The sequence below is a fragment of the Gopherus flavomarginatus genome, chromosome 8 (genome assembly GCF_025201925.1).
Source record: "Gopherus flavomarginatus isolate rGopFla2 chromosome 8, rGopFla2.mat.asm, whole genome shotgun sequence".
NCBI lineage: Eukaryota > Metazoa > Chordata > Testudines > Testudinidae > Gopherus > Gopherus flavomarginatus.
Genome location: NC_066624.1, coordinates 59,895,790 through 59,911,815, shown reverse-complemented (window position 1 = coordinate 59,911,815; position 16,026 = coordinate 59,895,790). Strand labels below are relative to the sequence as shown.

The 16,026-nt window shown below is 46.5% G+C and overlaps 1 protein-coding gene across 3 annotated transcripts in view; it reads left to right on the top strand.

The window, feature by feature from the left end:
- The first annotated feature begins 231 nt into the window (after positions 1–231).
- Positions 232–16,026, top strand: part of SLCO2A1 (solute carrier organic anion transporter family member 2A1) — a 106,360-nt gene continuing 90,565 nt past the window's right edge. Inside the window, exon 1 of one of the 3 annotated variants that reach the window (XM_050965471.1) lies at positions 232–580. Coding sequence is in view for 1 of the 3 variants with exons in the window: in XM_050965469.1 (XP_050821426.1) it covers positions 9,567–9,646 (80 nt within the window). In the remaining 2 variants the exon portion in view is untranslated. Of the gene's footprint in view, positions 581–9,468; positions 9,647–16,026 lie in introns of those variants that run through there. The other 2 variants (XM_050965470.1, XM_050965469.1) reach the window with 2 other exon arrangements.

The window sequence follows — 16,026 nt, the reverse complement described above, 5'->3', positions numbered from 1 at the left end:
AGAGCACTTTTGTAATTTATTTCATGCCCAACCGCATTGTTTTGTGTGCTGCCACAACTGTCCAGGGACTGCAAACGTCAAGTTCCCCTGCAGAATTCAGGGATGCTGTGGCCAATAGCAGGAAGGTCGGCTTCAGCCAGCAGAAGCCATTTCCAAGGGGTGTGGGTCCTCCGGGGGCCGGGGCGGGGGGTTGATGTGACTCATGCATTAGGTGGTTCCTTATCATTTGGCACAGAGGGAAAGCACATGGGAGCGTGTGTGCTGGGGGAGTGGACATAGAGATAGCAGGCAGCATGCATTCGGGGGGGGGGGGAAGCACAACTTGTGCTCTTTGACTGAGAGTGCAGAGAGTTTGCCCTTCTCTCTCGTGTGGGGGGAGCACTCACAAGCACACCTGAAATGGGAGCAGTAGGAGCCACTGCTGAAGAACTGGTGGAGGAGCACCCACGGAAGAGTTCCTGCTGAGGAACTGGTGGAGCAGCATCCATGCCTGATGAGAGACGTGGAGGGCTTCCAGGCAGGAGTGACCAACCACTTCCTCCCATCTCTCCAGGGGGCAAGGGGAAGGAAGGAAGCAAAGGTAAGTAACATTCTGCAAGGTTTGATGCAACATCAACCTCTCTGGAAATGTCTCGAAATCTGCTAAGTGGAAAAAATTGCCTCAAGTTTCCTCTGTCAGATAGTTCAGAGGCCCTGGCCCCCATGCAGATCTGCAGCCCCTTCTCCCCCACCCCCACACACTCCCATTATGGCCATTCACACACCCCTGTGCAAGGCCCAGGCACACACCTGGCCTGCAGCTCATTGTGGTGATTGAGAATTATCTGTATGGCAGCAGCACCTGGAGGTTTCACCTGAGCTCAGCCCGCGCAATGAGTGAGAGCCCCTGAGCCACCAACCTTAAAGGGGCTGCTGGTTCTCTGCCAGGCAACCCCTGTACAACTCCTATGTGCAGCATCAGTGGCCGGGGAGGGAGTTCCATAGCCAGTGGAGGGTGCACTCAGATTTACAAGCTCTTCCTAGAATATATTTCCATGAAAGAGCCCCTGATCTTACATGCTCTTGTGTTTGCCATTTCCGTATTGTCTGTTGTTCCTAAGAACGACCTCCTGTGGAGAGAACTCCATGTTTCTCATTCCAGTGCCAGTTCTGGTCACATAACCATCTGCCCAAGAATCTGTATTTCTGTGGCCCACACCAAGCTTTATGGCCTAAGTTTCCTTCCCCATGGCACTGTTTGCGTGGCAGCAATTTCACAGACCGCAGCCTTGCTGCAGTTGTTAAAGAGTCTCTGTAACAATTTAGATTGTTTCCAGGAAGTAGCAGCCAATGGTGCTCCTTCCAGGGCATATGATCTCCTCATTCCTTGACTTTCCCTAACTTACAATTACAGCTTATTTTGTTAGTTGTATTTGAGCTGTGCCAGCTTTTATTTATTGTACCTGCACTCCCTTTCCATTTCCAGCTAAGATTGCCCTAAGTCACTTGTTCCAAGAATTGTTTATCTGTGGCAAGACGACATCATTTCCCCTTCTAGCTCCAAATGTAATATAAAGGGAAATTATGAAGTCCCTTCCTATTTATATCTCTCCATTTTAGGGTTCTGGCCTGCACCCATTACCATAGCTCAACTCCCTAGTTAATGGAAAGGTCTAATAGGGGCCTTACTGAACTTGATGGAGTCTTTGGTTCTTTTCCCTTCCTGGAGGGGCAGTTGCTGCTCTAAATGCACTGCATCGTTCTGTTTATGCTTTTAAAGCTTGACCAAAGAAGGTCGTACAGTGAGATCTAGAAAGGGCTCAGACTGGATTAGTCACATTTCTTCTGGAAAGTTTCCCCATAGCTGGACACTGTCCATCGAGATTGACTTTTCTATAGCACCCCCAGTGCTTCTTCCTGGCCTCTCTGATCTACATTCTTTCCAAGAAATGCAGCCGTCTTGGGGAGATAGGACCTGATCCATTCATGGCTCTGAAAATTGGGAACAAGATCATAACCTGGCATTGGAAGCTGACTGGGAGCCAGTAAAGGGACTTGAGCATGGTCTTGATGTGCCTATGGCAGCCTCGATTGCAAAGGAGGTGGGCAGCCATTTCCTGCACCAGCTGGAACCTGTGCTTTGTTTTCACATTCAGCATCAGGTGAGGTGAGTTACAGTAATTCAGCCTGGAGGGAACAAATGCATGAGCCGCCATGACCAGGTCCTTGCCAGGAGGAAGGGGGAGAGTTTCCTACTGAGCTGGAAGTGGCAGAAAGTGCATTTTGTCACTGTTGCTACCTAATCATCTAGTTCTAGGCTCAATGAGGAGACAGTCAGGACTCCTAAGTGTTCACAGTATTTTGACAATGAAAGGACAACTGATACTTTCAGTGGAAGGGGTTGGGGACAGTCTCCTGGATAGTTCTTTAGAGCGTTTCCCCTCTCCTGCTCAGCATCTCTTGGATCTTTCCTGAGCTGAGTTTGAGCTGGCTACTGTCCTGCCGAGAGCTGACCTTTAGTACATTTGTGGAGACATCGTAGTAACAGCATTGGTTTTATCTGTGAAAAATGATATACAACCGCATGCCATCATCATGTTGTTGGGAGCAGAAGGGTTGAAAAGAAGGGGGTAGAAAATGGATCCCTGGGAAACCACACAAGTGAGAGCCTTCATGGAAGAGGATCCATTACATACTATCATTCTCAGGTCTGCTGGAAAGGATCTGTTAGCACAGAACTAAGCTGGACTCCATCTACTCCAGCCACATCCTGTGAGCAAGTTAGCAGTACCTTTTGACCTATCCTGTGTAGCAGAGGCCAGGTAGTATGAGCACAGAGATCTTGCCGGCATCCATAGTTTTGAGGCAGTCATCATTCAGGAAGCCCCTTAGAGATGCATAACATCTATCCCTGCCTAGCTTCATGGCAAATATAACCTATGGCTATCCTGTGTTTTCCCTGATGGCTGTGGAGAGCCGTCTCCAGAAGGAGGAATGTCAGTGGTGCCTTTGAGTCTATTCTATCTAAATTTAATGGCCATTGTTTGCTTGACAGCTTCATTGTATATGTATCAAGTTATTTATAAGCATTCCTAACAGCCAGTTGCGGAAGCTCTCATCAAAGCCACTGTGTGGTGGAGGAATAGGCCATGCGCACTGTCCTAACTCAGACGCTGGACAGAAGAACCCCACCCCAGCCCTGATGAGCTTGCTGAGAGGCGTGTATTTACTTTCCTTAGTAACAGTTCTCTGAAGGAACAGAGAGGAGAGGCAAGCAGAGGAATAAGATGACCTGTGTCCGTTCCCATCTGGCTGTGGAGACACCACTTAGTGTTTCCAGTCAAGAGACACTTTCAAAACAATGTAATCGGAAAGATAAAACAGACAGACAGACACTTTTCAAGATGCTATTCCCAGAAGGGGTTTGGTGTTTCTCGCTGCTGCGACTCAGACTGAGAACCGTCCTTGGAAAGGAAAGAAAAGGGGGGTCAGGGGTCAAACAACAGGAACAGACATTGAGGAAATGATACCTAGCTTTAATTAAGTGCATGTGCAAGGATAACATTCTGCTGAGCTTGAGTCATGGAATTTTCCTTCTCAGTGGTGATTGAAGCACAAATGTCTGTATTTGGGGGGAGCGGGAGATGCGGGTATCATCTTTTTGACGGCATTTGGAGCCTAGTCTACCCCGACCAGGAGGAGAGTTTGAGATTTCCTCAAAACAAAGGCAGTGCACATGATCGGGCTGTGAACACCGGGTCTGAGTCCCCTGGTAACGTTGTTTCTAGGCTTGTTGGGGGAGATTTCCATAGGCACAAAGGGCAGGTTGGTGTCTATGTCCCTCTGGAGCATTGGGCTCCTGGATGTGATTTGTGTTTGTGGAAATCTCCTCCTCCATTGTCCAGGACATCAATCGGGATGTGAGACAAATGCCTAGATATCAGGACGCTCCTGGATTTTATCAGGACGTCTGGTCACTCTAATTGTCCTTATCAAGCTTCAGTGATGCTGGCTTATGCCAGCTTTGCCAAATGTAAACAGTTCTGCCTAACTCCAGTTCCCTCAGGCAGACTCTGCAAGGGGAGGAGAAGGAAAGGGATTGGTCAATGCACACGGAATGAATCTCTCTGTCTCCTCAAATGACCATACAACATTCAACCTTCCTTGGATTCTAGAGGTGTCAATTGTGCCTTTAAGACCCAGCCCATATGCTGGGGCAGAGTACAGAGCCACCCCACCCTACAGGGGATTCAGGGAGCCTTTTTTCACCACACACAGACAATGCCTCCTGGAGCTTCCCAGATCCACAGGAGGGGAGCAAACAATTGGCTGTGCTGCTTTAAAGGGATGATTCCCCAGGCCCAGCCTGCATGTTGTGTGAGCTCACTGAGCTGTCAGTTAGCTGCAGCAATAACTGCTATTTAATGATGGTGCACTGCAGGCCATCCAGAGCCCATGAGCCATGTTGTCTTCTCTTTGGGCATACCCTGAGCTCTCATGACTCACCTATCTTTAACTCCTCCAGCTTTGGTCTCTTGGTTGTGATGCCAAGGAGTGCTGGAAGTGGGTTTCTCTGGAACCTCTCCCCATTGTGCCTGACTCCATCCGAAGAATGATTGTAAGTGCTCTTATTTTGGATTTAAATAAAATCTTTGATTAGGTCCAGGAGCTATGCTTCAACCACAGTTGATTAGGAACACAGCATCCCCAGGCCAAATGGATAGTCATAGATTCTAATGGAATAGATGATCATAGATCATCAAGGCTCACCTCCTAGGTAACACAGGCCAGAAAATAACACCAAATGATTCCTGCGCCCAAATGCATCCCATCTGGATGAGCTAGAACCTATCTTCTAGCAGGACATCGGATGTCAATTTAAAGACTTCACATGACGGAGAACCTATTACGTCCCTTAGTGATTTGTTCCAGTGGTTAATTATCCTTCCTGTAAAATATACCAGCATTATTTCTAGTCTGAATTTGTCTAGCTTCAGCTTCCTACTATTGGCTCTTATTGGACCCTGCATATAATGGAAAGACAGATCCGGATGAGGAGCTAATTTATCCTTACATGCAACTGCATTAAAACAAATATTAATGTGAACTGTGAGCATATGCTGGGAGCTTCAGTATAGATAATAGTACTGGTGCTTCACAAGGCAATCTGTATTTCTTGGCACTCAGTTTTCTTATTTGTGCTTTCAGGTCAGTGATTGTCACACTCATCACAGCAGCTGTAAATAAGTCAACCTGATTTCTTCACACAAAGCCTAAACTCATTTGACCTTGCTGATACTCCGGGAGTGTGGAATGGTGCTTGCTGGAACTGGTCCAAAGAACTGGTCTATGATTCCTTCCTTCCCTCGGCTTCCCCACAGCAGAGGCAGTGGTCCCCAGACGTCATGGACTGAAGCAGTTCATCAGACTGAATGCAGAGGGGGAATGTGGCCATCAAGACACTTCTGAGATAGGCATCATATTGTGATGGTGTTCGCAAATTTGCATAGATCTAAGAGTAAGGGCAGGCTTTCAGAGAAGTCTCGTGGACAGCATGTGAATACCAAACATTTCAGTGCTGGGACAATTTCCATATAATCCTCTGCCCCCGCACCATTTTTAAAGTCTCTGGTTGCTTGCAAGTATCTTGGGAACCACAGTGCTGGTATTTCATGAGGACTGAGCCTGGTGGAGAATCTGGGCTGTACTGGAATCTCTAACCAACAGACCCATGTGCATACCTGTCTTCCCTGAGATGCAGGCTTCCATGGGGTTTCTCCAGCCTGCCCCCGCTGCTATAGGAATGGAAAGGAGGAGGATGGGAGAAATTTGAGGGAATATTTATTTGGTGTCATTTTTCTTGTCCCTCAGGGGCAGGGAGCAGCCAAGCTGAACATCTCCAGCTCTGGCTCTTCGTTTTGTCAGCAGCAATACTCGTGTGACGTCCCAGGGTGACGGAGTTACAGCAGGAGCGATGCTGCCCTGGAACCATCACTTCATTGTTAAGTGATGCTCCTCTGGAGAAGACTTTTAACTGAGATCCCTGGTACCCAGCTCCGGTGGACCTCATTGACATTCTGTCTCTCAATGAGACAGTTTCTGAGACAGTTTCTCTTGTCTCAGGCTGCGCAAGTCAGGACTGAATGGACTGTTTGTTATTTGTTAGTAGTGTTTCTAGCACTATGGTGCCCCAACCTGGTTCAAGCCTCTCTGTACTAGTACAAATGGTAATGAGACTTCATTGCTACATTTGTGTACGGTACAGTTACTAGATACAACCGTACTGTTGTTGACTGCCTCAAGCACTGAGGGTGACCTGTTGTGGTATTTCTAATGATTACCTGGCTGTTGTTGGGGGTGGCTTTGAAATGTGAAGGGTCCAAAGATGCTAGAAGTTGGGATGTAGGGGTACTCCTGCGCTGGAGGAAGGGATCAGGCTAACCGGTGAGCTGACTCTACATACGATTGTAGTAAAAGCTGGCCTTGGCTGGAGTGTCCCTCAGAAACATCAGCCCTGATTCTGTCCAGAGCTACATGTCATGCCAGGCTGGATGGAATGTCTCAAGTGTGTTTGTGATGAGAAGTTAGCTCACTCCTGCCATATCCTTACAGTCACTAGGACCCCTGCAAAGCTGGGCCAGCATTTCTGAATGGTTATTTTTACTTATCACGATAAAGACGGTCATGTAGGGTTGCCCGTTTTGGTTGTGGACATATTTCTTGAGGTTTCACCACATGACATCTTTAATTAAAGATTAATCTTTAATTCCTGGAGACTCCAGGACAATCCTGGAGAGTTGGCAACATAACTGTCACTTCCTCATGAAAAAAGTATTGAGGCCATGCACTAATGCAGGGATCGGCAACCTTTGGCATGCGGCCCAACAAAAAAACTTCAAAAACAGACTTCAAAGAGAGACTGCTGAATTGGAATTAATTTGCAAAATGGACACCACTAAATTAGGCTTGAATAAAGACTGGGAGTGGATGGGCCATTACACAAAGTAAAACTATTTCCCCATGTTTATTTCCTCCCCCCCTCACTGTTCCTCACACTTTCTAGCCAACTGCTGCAAATGGACCATTTTGATTACCACTACAAAAAGTTTTTTTTCTCTCCTGCTGGTAATAGCTCACCTTAACTGATCACTCTTCTTAAAGTGTGTATGGTAACACCCATTGTTTCATGCTGTGTGTGTGTATATGTCTGTGTGTGTATATTATATATAATAATCTTCCTACTGTATTTTCCGCTGCATGCATCTGATAAAGTGGGCTGTAGCCCACGGAAGCTTATGATCAAATAAATTTGTTAGTCTCTAAGGTGTCACAAGTACTCCTGTTCTTTTTGTGGATACAGACTATCATGGCTGCTACTCTGAAACCTGTAAATACCCTGGTAATCCCTTGAGAAAACTGAGGGCATCATTCTTGGCTGGATCTCACCTCAAGAAAGAGGAGAAAACAAAAGAGAAACAAAAGAAAAAGGAATAAAGGACAAGAGAGTGAGGCCATGTCTACACTACAAAATTGTTGACTTAACTTAAGTCAGCATATAGCCACACAGTTATAAAATCACTTGTGTGCGCATATAACCCGCACACCTCCTGGGTGTGGTGTTCTGTCCCATCTAGTGGCACTGAGACCACTTAGAGAGAGAATTAAATGAGTCTGCTCTACAGCCTTAGCAAACAGGCAGTTGGTTTTTAGCTCATACGGTAGAGGCTCATGCACTAAGCTCCCGAGGTCCCAGGTTTGATCCAGGGATCTGTTGGTGTTACAAGTGGGGGCTTGTCTGGGATTTCAACTGGGAAGCCAGTTGCTAAGGCTTTGGGAAGGAAAGTGAGGACAAGAGGAAAAGTCCCACCTCCAAGAAGAATGTCTGCAGAAAGGTGGGATTGCAGGACAAAAGAAGAGCAGCTGCAGCAAAGACGCCCAGATCTCAATGGGGAAAAAGGACAGGGGCCATCTCCACAGGAGCAGAGGGATGAAAAGGATGAAACTATCTAAAAGGTGCAGAAGCGGCAAATAAAATAATTGAAAATAAGAGTTTGTGGAGGCTCCGGAGCTGCTTTTCCAGGCAAATGGAAAAGTCTGTGTTTTCTGTAACCCTCTCTGAAAGCTTTAACAACAGTGCTGAGGAATGAGCAGGGCCAGAGGAGGTCTGCCATTGCAAGGAGTTCTGCAGAAATGCAAAACTGCTCACAGTGGCACACGCACATTGGGACCCACTGATTCATCAACAGAGGTGTGAATGCTTTTTGGAGAGGGAGGGTCACAGGAAACACGGGCTCTTGGGGAGGCAGGCAGGGTCTCGGGTCTGTTGAAAGTTTCAGCAGAATTGCCATGTTCCTGGGCAAGGCTTTGATTCTATCAAGTTAGCATGACTGGATGGAAGACTGTTCTGTAGGAAAATACCCCCCAGCCACTCTTCTGTGGGAAAATGCTGATTAGATGGAATCAAAATGTTCTGCGGAAACCTGGCCATTCTGTTGAAACTTTAGATGGAAACCAGGCAACTCATCGTTCTTTCTCCTTGGACTAGCTGGGACTGGTGGGCTGCCAGGCTCCCAGGTCCACAGGGCTGGCTCACTCCTTAGTTAGTTAGCTCCCTAGTTCCTTGGGTAGCCAGAAGACTGGCTCCCAGGCTCTGTGGCTAGCCCCTTCCTCAGGCATCCAGCCTGCCCATCCATCAGGAAGGCTGCTGGTAGGCCAAAAAATTCCATTTAATCTGTCCTGAAATGAAATTTTTCTGGAAATCCTTTCATGTGAAAAATTTCACATTTTTGACTTTTCATCGTGATTCAGGATTTTTTTTTTAAGGTGAAGTTTTTCACAGGAATTGATTTCTATTTTCCAATGAGCTCTGTTAACAAGTACCAAGTACGTTCCCTTATCCTCACTGTGGGATCCAGTGCAGACCTTACGTTGATTATATCAGGCCTAATTCCAGACCAGAAGACAGTGAAGAAGCTGTCTGATGTTATATTTCCCTAGGAAAAGTGTGCAGCCCCTACTGGAATGTCACAGGAAAGGTGAAGATGCAGATTTCAGTGCATTGAAGGTCAGCAAACAGGAATGGAAAGTAGAAAACCTGAGTGATTCCAGGAGAAGCCTTAGGGACCAGGAAACAAAGAATGGAAAATGTGGTGGCGAGGATGTGGCAAGACTCCCCGGGGTCCATGGAGACTGCACCCAGCTGCATGCCATCAATGTGCGAAAAGGGCATCTTCAGAGCTGGTAGAGCAAAGCAGAGCCAGAGAGGGAGGAGATAATGTTCTTCTAAGAAAGGGCCACTGTAAATTGTGTAAAAGTCTGCTGCTGCCATGCTGAAACAGATGGAAGAGAACTGGAGGAAGAGGAGATATTAATAGCAGTTGTGGGTACAGAGTCAGAGAACTCACTCCACTGGTTTATTAAGTTTGTCATAGTGCTATGAAATTAGCCTTTCATGCATGCTTCAAACACTGCTGAAAGGAAGCCATGCCTGTTGTATGGTGCCTTCATTAAGTACGATTTTCAAAGGCTCATAATGTGGTCTGGTCAAAACCAATTTGCACTAGAATGCCCTGAAGCACTTCTCATCAATGATGGCTATTTCCCTGCCAAATTTCAACTTTCTACCCCCAACTGTTTCACTGAGACGGCAGTTCAAAACAAAACGAAGGTAAGAAGAATGTTTTGGGAGTTTTTAATAACAGAAAAAGTGTACTTCTTTCACTTGCTTCTTATTCAATAGTGGCTGAACTAATTTTCCTCAGAAAATGTCACCATCTGGCAGAGATCAAACCTTGAAGATTTCAGCCCAAATGGGAAGCGTTTTGGAAAATTATAAGGAACTGAAACAAAGGGTTGGACTTAAATGCTTGTGCAATTTGAACTACAGAGGTGGCTGCTACTCTAATAAAATGAGTAAATACTATAAAATATGTATTTTGATACGAGAATGAATTCTTTTATCTACTGTTTACATTGTGTACTGCTCATCTAAAGGGACCTGCCGTTACATACTGAATAGTACTTAGAATTTAAAGACCTTCAGTGCACCCACCATGAACCCACCGTTGAAGCCAGATATTAGAAATGAAGTGTACCAGATCTTTCTTTCATTCTCTCCCCAGTGAAACAGACCTTTTCCAAAAAATTTCCAAGACACCCTGATAAACAACCCGGCACTGTGCCTTACCTGCCCTTATAAAATAATGCTGAGAACAAACATGAGCAATCATTCTCTTGGAACTGCCTGGCTTTGGATTGGCTTCTGCCTCCACCAGGTGGTCTTTTATTAGTGTTTTGTATTTATTTTATTTATCATTGTGACCTTCTTTAGTGGCTTGTACAGCACTCCTTGTTCTTTGGCAAAGGGCAGAAGTGGGGAGCAAGCAGATTAGAAATAAAATGATTGTTAGGTTGAGATTTTCAAAGCAACCTCAGGGATGTGGAAGCATTAAGATTAATGGAAATTGGGTATCTAAATTTCCTAGACAGCTTTTTAAAAGCTCAGCTTTGGGTTTTAATCCTTCGTGGATGTGAGTTGTTGCAGAACATTTCATCTGTCTGAAGTACACCAAAGAGTGGAAAACTTGTCATTACGGCAGGTCTAAACTTTTCCATGACATTTTTTTCAATGGAAAATGGTTTTTCCTTTGAACTCAAATGTCCACATTTGTCACTGAAAAATCAAAAGCTGATTTTTTTTTCTTTCTGTTTTTAGAAACCAAAAATCTTAAATTTTGGAGGCTTATAGTTTTGGGAGGTTTTTTTTTTTCCCTAACCAAAACCTGAAATTTTTCAAAGAAAAAATGTCGATGAACATGAAAAAAAATGTTCTTTTTTGTCATACTTTTCAAACATTTCCCAACCAGCTCTACTTATCAGTTTCACTTTCCTCCTGCTGACCCATAACTGGCGTAGTAGCAAGAGCTGAGCCACCAGGAACAAAGGAGGAGGGGGGCAGTAAAATAGCCAGGTGCAAGGGAAAGAACCAAATAAGTGAGTGGGGGAGCATCCACTGAACAGTGTGTGTGGGGGGGGGGGGAGGAAAACAAAAGAGGAGAAAAACCTCAGGTACTCAACTGTCATTAATAAAAACGGGGCGGGGGGAGAAGGGTTCTAGCCCTCTTAATTGCAAAGAAAAGCTTAAACAATGACCCAAGTGTAACTAATGCAGTTGCATCTGCCTGAGGGCTTGTCTACACAGAGAAGTTTAGGATATGGCTACACTTGCAGTTGTACAGCGCTGGGAGTTACAGCTGTCTTCGTACAGCTGTGTAGGGAAAGCACTGCAGCGTGGCCACATTTGCAGCATTTGCAGCCCTGTTGGGAGTGGTGCTTAGGCATTCTGGGATACCTCCAAATACTTCTGGAGGCCAATTACAGCACTTTTGGTGGCCACACTGGTGGAGCAGCGCTGCATCACCAGTGCTGCAATCGTTATACCCCAGGCCGAGCAGGAGTACAGCCAGCGCTGCAGCCAGGGAGATGCAGCGCTGTATGTGCCTTGCAAGTGTGGACGGTGAGTAAGTTGCAGCGCTGTAAACCCACCACCAGCACTGCAACTGTCCAATGTAGCCAAGGCCTTAGCAGCATAATTTAGCTATTGGGTTAAGGTCTCTGCAGATTCAGGGCTTGTCTACATGCGGAAGTTTACTGGCATAATGATACTGGAATAATTACCCCACTGTAGTTTTACCACTATTACTCCCTATGTTGACACTCATTTTGCAATATGAGAGCCTATTTTTCCTTTACCTTATGTTGCACTGGAAGTGGTTTAAGTGCTAAACCATAAAGAGGCACTTATTCCAGAATATGTGTCCACATATGGTATTATACTGGTATAATTATTCCTGTATAATTATGACAGTAAATTTCCCCATGTACGCAAGCACTGAGTCTGCAGGGAACCTGACAATAGCTTTGAGAGGGGAAACCAAGGGAGCAATGCCTGCCTGAATTTGCAGAGAGCCTGACACAATAGACCTAAGAGGGAGGATCTGCCCTATGCATCTCCATGGAGTGTTAACGCTAAGACTCACTGCTCTAAGAAGGCCCAAAAAGGGGACTTGTGTGTGGGGCAAAAGGGGAAGAGTACAGCAGGCCGAGCCAGTCCACCCAAGCAGATACCTCCTGCCAGCTGGGGTAAATACTGAAGTCCTTCTGTGCTACCAGCCTTATCTCTGCGCAGGCTCCATTGGCTCCAACTACAAGGCCAGTCTGCCTGGGGACCTGGGTTGCATCAATCCAGCTCTGCAAAGAGTGGGAGGGTCCTGCTGGGTAGGGAGCGGCAGCCAGCTGGGCTGAGAGGGGGAGGGAGGAGGCGGGGGACCCTGCACCCAGACCATTCTGGAGCGAATGCCTGCAGGAGGTGGCAGTTATTTATACACGGGGGAGAAGGCAAGGGGTACGGCTGGGCCAGCTCACTTTTCACAGCAAGGGACGGGGAGCAGGCCCTGAGCTGCTGGGAGCTTCCCAGGCTGGGAGGTTCCATGCCCTCCCCTCTCCCCCTATGGAAAGTGGAGCAGCCCATCCTGCCCCTGCCCCCTCCCATCAGAAAAAAGCAACTGCCAGCGGCAGGGACCTGCTGGGTCAGGTGGCTCTGGACCTGGAGGGGCCAGGCTGGCGGCTGGGCTGGCGGCCTTGTGGTTGGAGCCAATGGAGCCTACGCAGAGGTAGGGCCAGGAGGGCCTGACACCCGGTGTGCTGGGGACCTGCCCTGTCCCCCCATGAGCAGCCCAAGAAGGGATCCTCTCTGCACCCCACCAGTCCCCCAAGTACCTGGCGGGGACCTGCTCAGGGGCTCTGTCATAAACCTGTCCCTTTGGCCCAGCCAGGGAGCAGGTGGAGCTGCTGGTTCATGGCGGGGGGGAGGCAGGGGAGCTGCTGTTGGGCAGGGAGCTGCTGTGGAGAGTGACCTATGTAGGGGAGAGGGGTCAGCACAGGCTACTGCCCCGGGGAGCGAGGGGTGCCTGAGTGGGCATGTCAGGCATCGTGCTACGGGCTGACACTCAAACACCACGGTGATGGGCGCATCGTAAAGCCCCTATAGAATAGTCACCGTTTGATCCCTCAGGGCGGCTGGTGCTGCACAGCCACATGTCACCCCTTATTCAGGGCACATTGTAAAACTTCAGCCCTAAGACATCACAAAAATGACTTAAGCTGCATTTCAATAGCCTTCCAAGGAAGTCAGCCCTCACTCCCATCTATCCCTTCCTGCCTCATTTGCATTTCTGAGCCGGGCGTTGCCTTGCAATTTATAGTCTACCACAGCTGCAGGAACAAAACTGGGTCAATGGTGGGAACCTGGAATTTGGCTCATGATGCCTGCTGGAAAGGCAGGTGCAAGGTCAACAACTCTTGAGCCATTTTCTTGCAAACCTTACAACCCGTATTCGCAGGCATTCCATTACCTTCCCAGTGTGGAAATAGGATCAACCGTTTTGACTAGGATTGAGTGAATAATTTAAAGTGATTAATTAATTCAGCCTCATTCTCGACTTGCAGCGAGTAGAATGCAGTTTTCTAGAGTATTCTTTGTTAATCAAATGTGCCTTCTTTTTTCACCCCACTTGTATCCCTCTATGATTGGATCACAAACACTTAGCTGCTGCTATTGTTCCCTGATATTTGAAATTTTAGTTGTGACGAGGCACATAAACCACATGTTATTGTTTCTGTTTCTTGACTGTGGGAGCGTAACTCTTATAATCAGTAGAGCCTGAAAGGGTTTGAGTTTCTCCTGCAGAAGCAGAAGTAGAGCAAGGTAGCAGACTAACAGGAATAGGGAATTTTAGCAAAATGTTAAATCTTTCCCTTTCTAGACCACACAAGCCTTGCTTAAGGCATCATTCCTGCCATAATGAGATGACTGTAAAATGTGTTGTCAAGGAAAAGAGTTATATTAAATTCTCTCATCACATTCACACAAAGCAATTGCCTGAAAATGCAATCCTGCTTTAAACAGGGTAGTTAGATTCTTGTCTGAGTCATGTAATTGCCTCTGGTACAGGATACTGACATTCTAGCTTGTAAGTTTTTTGAGGTCTGAACTGTTGGGCAATGGGCTCCTGCTCTGTGAGCAGGACTCTGAGGTGCTACGGCAAAACAAACAATTATTTCATTAAAATATTACTATGAGTGTGCTGCTCTGAACCCTGTCACCCTTATGCTAGGGTCTCATTCATGGTCAGCAGACATTTAGCAGGCACCCATCTGGCCAAGTCCTTGCAAATGAGGAAAATGATTTCTTAATCCCTGCTCTTTTTACTGAGAATCCCAAATGAGGTATGCTCCAATCATCTATTTCTCACTTCCTCTTTCTGAAGGTTGTTTTCCTCTCTGGGCTGTTCAGTGTGAAATACTCAAAGGCTGAGTTTTTTAAATCTGTCTGAAGATTTATATGCTCAGATTTCATTAAAAATAATAGGTAACCCCCCCCCCCCCCCAACAGTCTAAAGGCCAAGCTTCGCCCTTGTATAACTCCACTGACTTCAGAGGAGTTACCAGCAGGGAGGAATTTGACCCTGAAACTCAAGTAGCCTATTTCTAAGCAAGACATTCAGCATACAGTGATCAGACAAAAAAAGTCTGCTTAAGAGGTCTAGTCTGAACCGCTGCAAAGCTCATCTAGATAGGTTCCCCTGGGGTTCAGTTACACCACTCTCTAGAAATAAATGTAAGGCTTCTCTTTCTCCCACCCTGGCCCTTCCAGGATCTCAGTCTGCTAAAGTCACATCCCTGTGATATCCAGTCTCCCAAATCGTCCTCACATCCTTGTTGTACCTTTCAAGTTTATTTGATGTTCCTGATTTACTATCTACAAAGGCTTGCCTGCACCACCATCCCTCACAGGGGTTGTCTAGAATAGGATGTTAAATTTAAAGCAGGGTCAGTTAACACATTAGCTAACTCCAGCCTTTCTCCTAGTGTAGAAATAGGTTGCCTTGAATTATCTGGTCGAGATCAACTCTAATGGGGAGCCTAGAGTGCTAGGAAAATGGTCAGGGCCATGTTAACTGACCCCAACCTAACCTTGACCTCTTCTCCAAGGGGTGTTTCTCTGGACCTGCTCCAATTCCATTCAGGACAGTATTCACCTCTGAGTTAACATTGTCACTTCCTCTTTTGGGTTCAACCTTTGTTTCCTCAAATGTTCCTTGGAAGGTAGAGACAACATTTGCAATCCTCCACCCTGGGAGGAACTGGTTGTCTGCTGTTGGGAAAAGCCCTTTTGGGATGCTGATAAGCCCTCTTGCAAATGTTTGCTGTTTCTGAAGGAAGGCGTTAGCTTGTGAGTCAGCTCAGTCTGTCTTTCAAGCAACAGGAGTTGCTTCCTCTTAGCAGCAATTCAGATCTTGATCAAAGATGATTATTGGCAGAGTGAAACCAGTCTGGCTGTCACAGTTTGTAAGCTGCTGTCATCATCACAGTCACTGACACAAGGTAATTGTGTGCGCACACCCAGCCCTGGTTGTGAAGGGAGTGGGTAGATCCTTGTCTGGCTCCCTTACTTGCCTCTGTGCCAGAGCTCTGAGGCAGAGTTTTGACCCCCTGCTGTGTCATGTAATGACCCATCCCGTATTTCCAGCGGAAACTACTTGCACTTGCAAGTTTAAAAGTCTCTGCCTGTGAGAACTCAAGCCTGCAGGGTTCACAGTTAAGTCTCAGTGAACAGTTATACTCAGATGTTCATGGGCAACACTTACAGAAAGGGCACAAATGCAGTTGCAGCAAATTCATTTTTAAAAGCTAATATTGTATCTGCCTCAATGCTGTTCAGAACAGCCCAACCAAGCCCATGAAATGAGAGACCAGCAAACCCCAAACAATTCCACCCTGGGCTTTCTTTGTTTACTTCCCTCAGATCATTCAATATGCCATAATCCTCTACCCTCTCTTGCTGTCTACCCATTCTATCAAGAGATCAGCCTTCATGCCCCTTTGGTATACAGCTGGTTGGCCATTTTTTGACTTAACAGGTTTTTGTTGGGAAAATGCCATTTTATCACACCCAAAACTTTTCATGGGAACGTATCAGTTCCAACA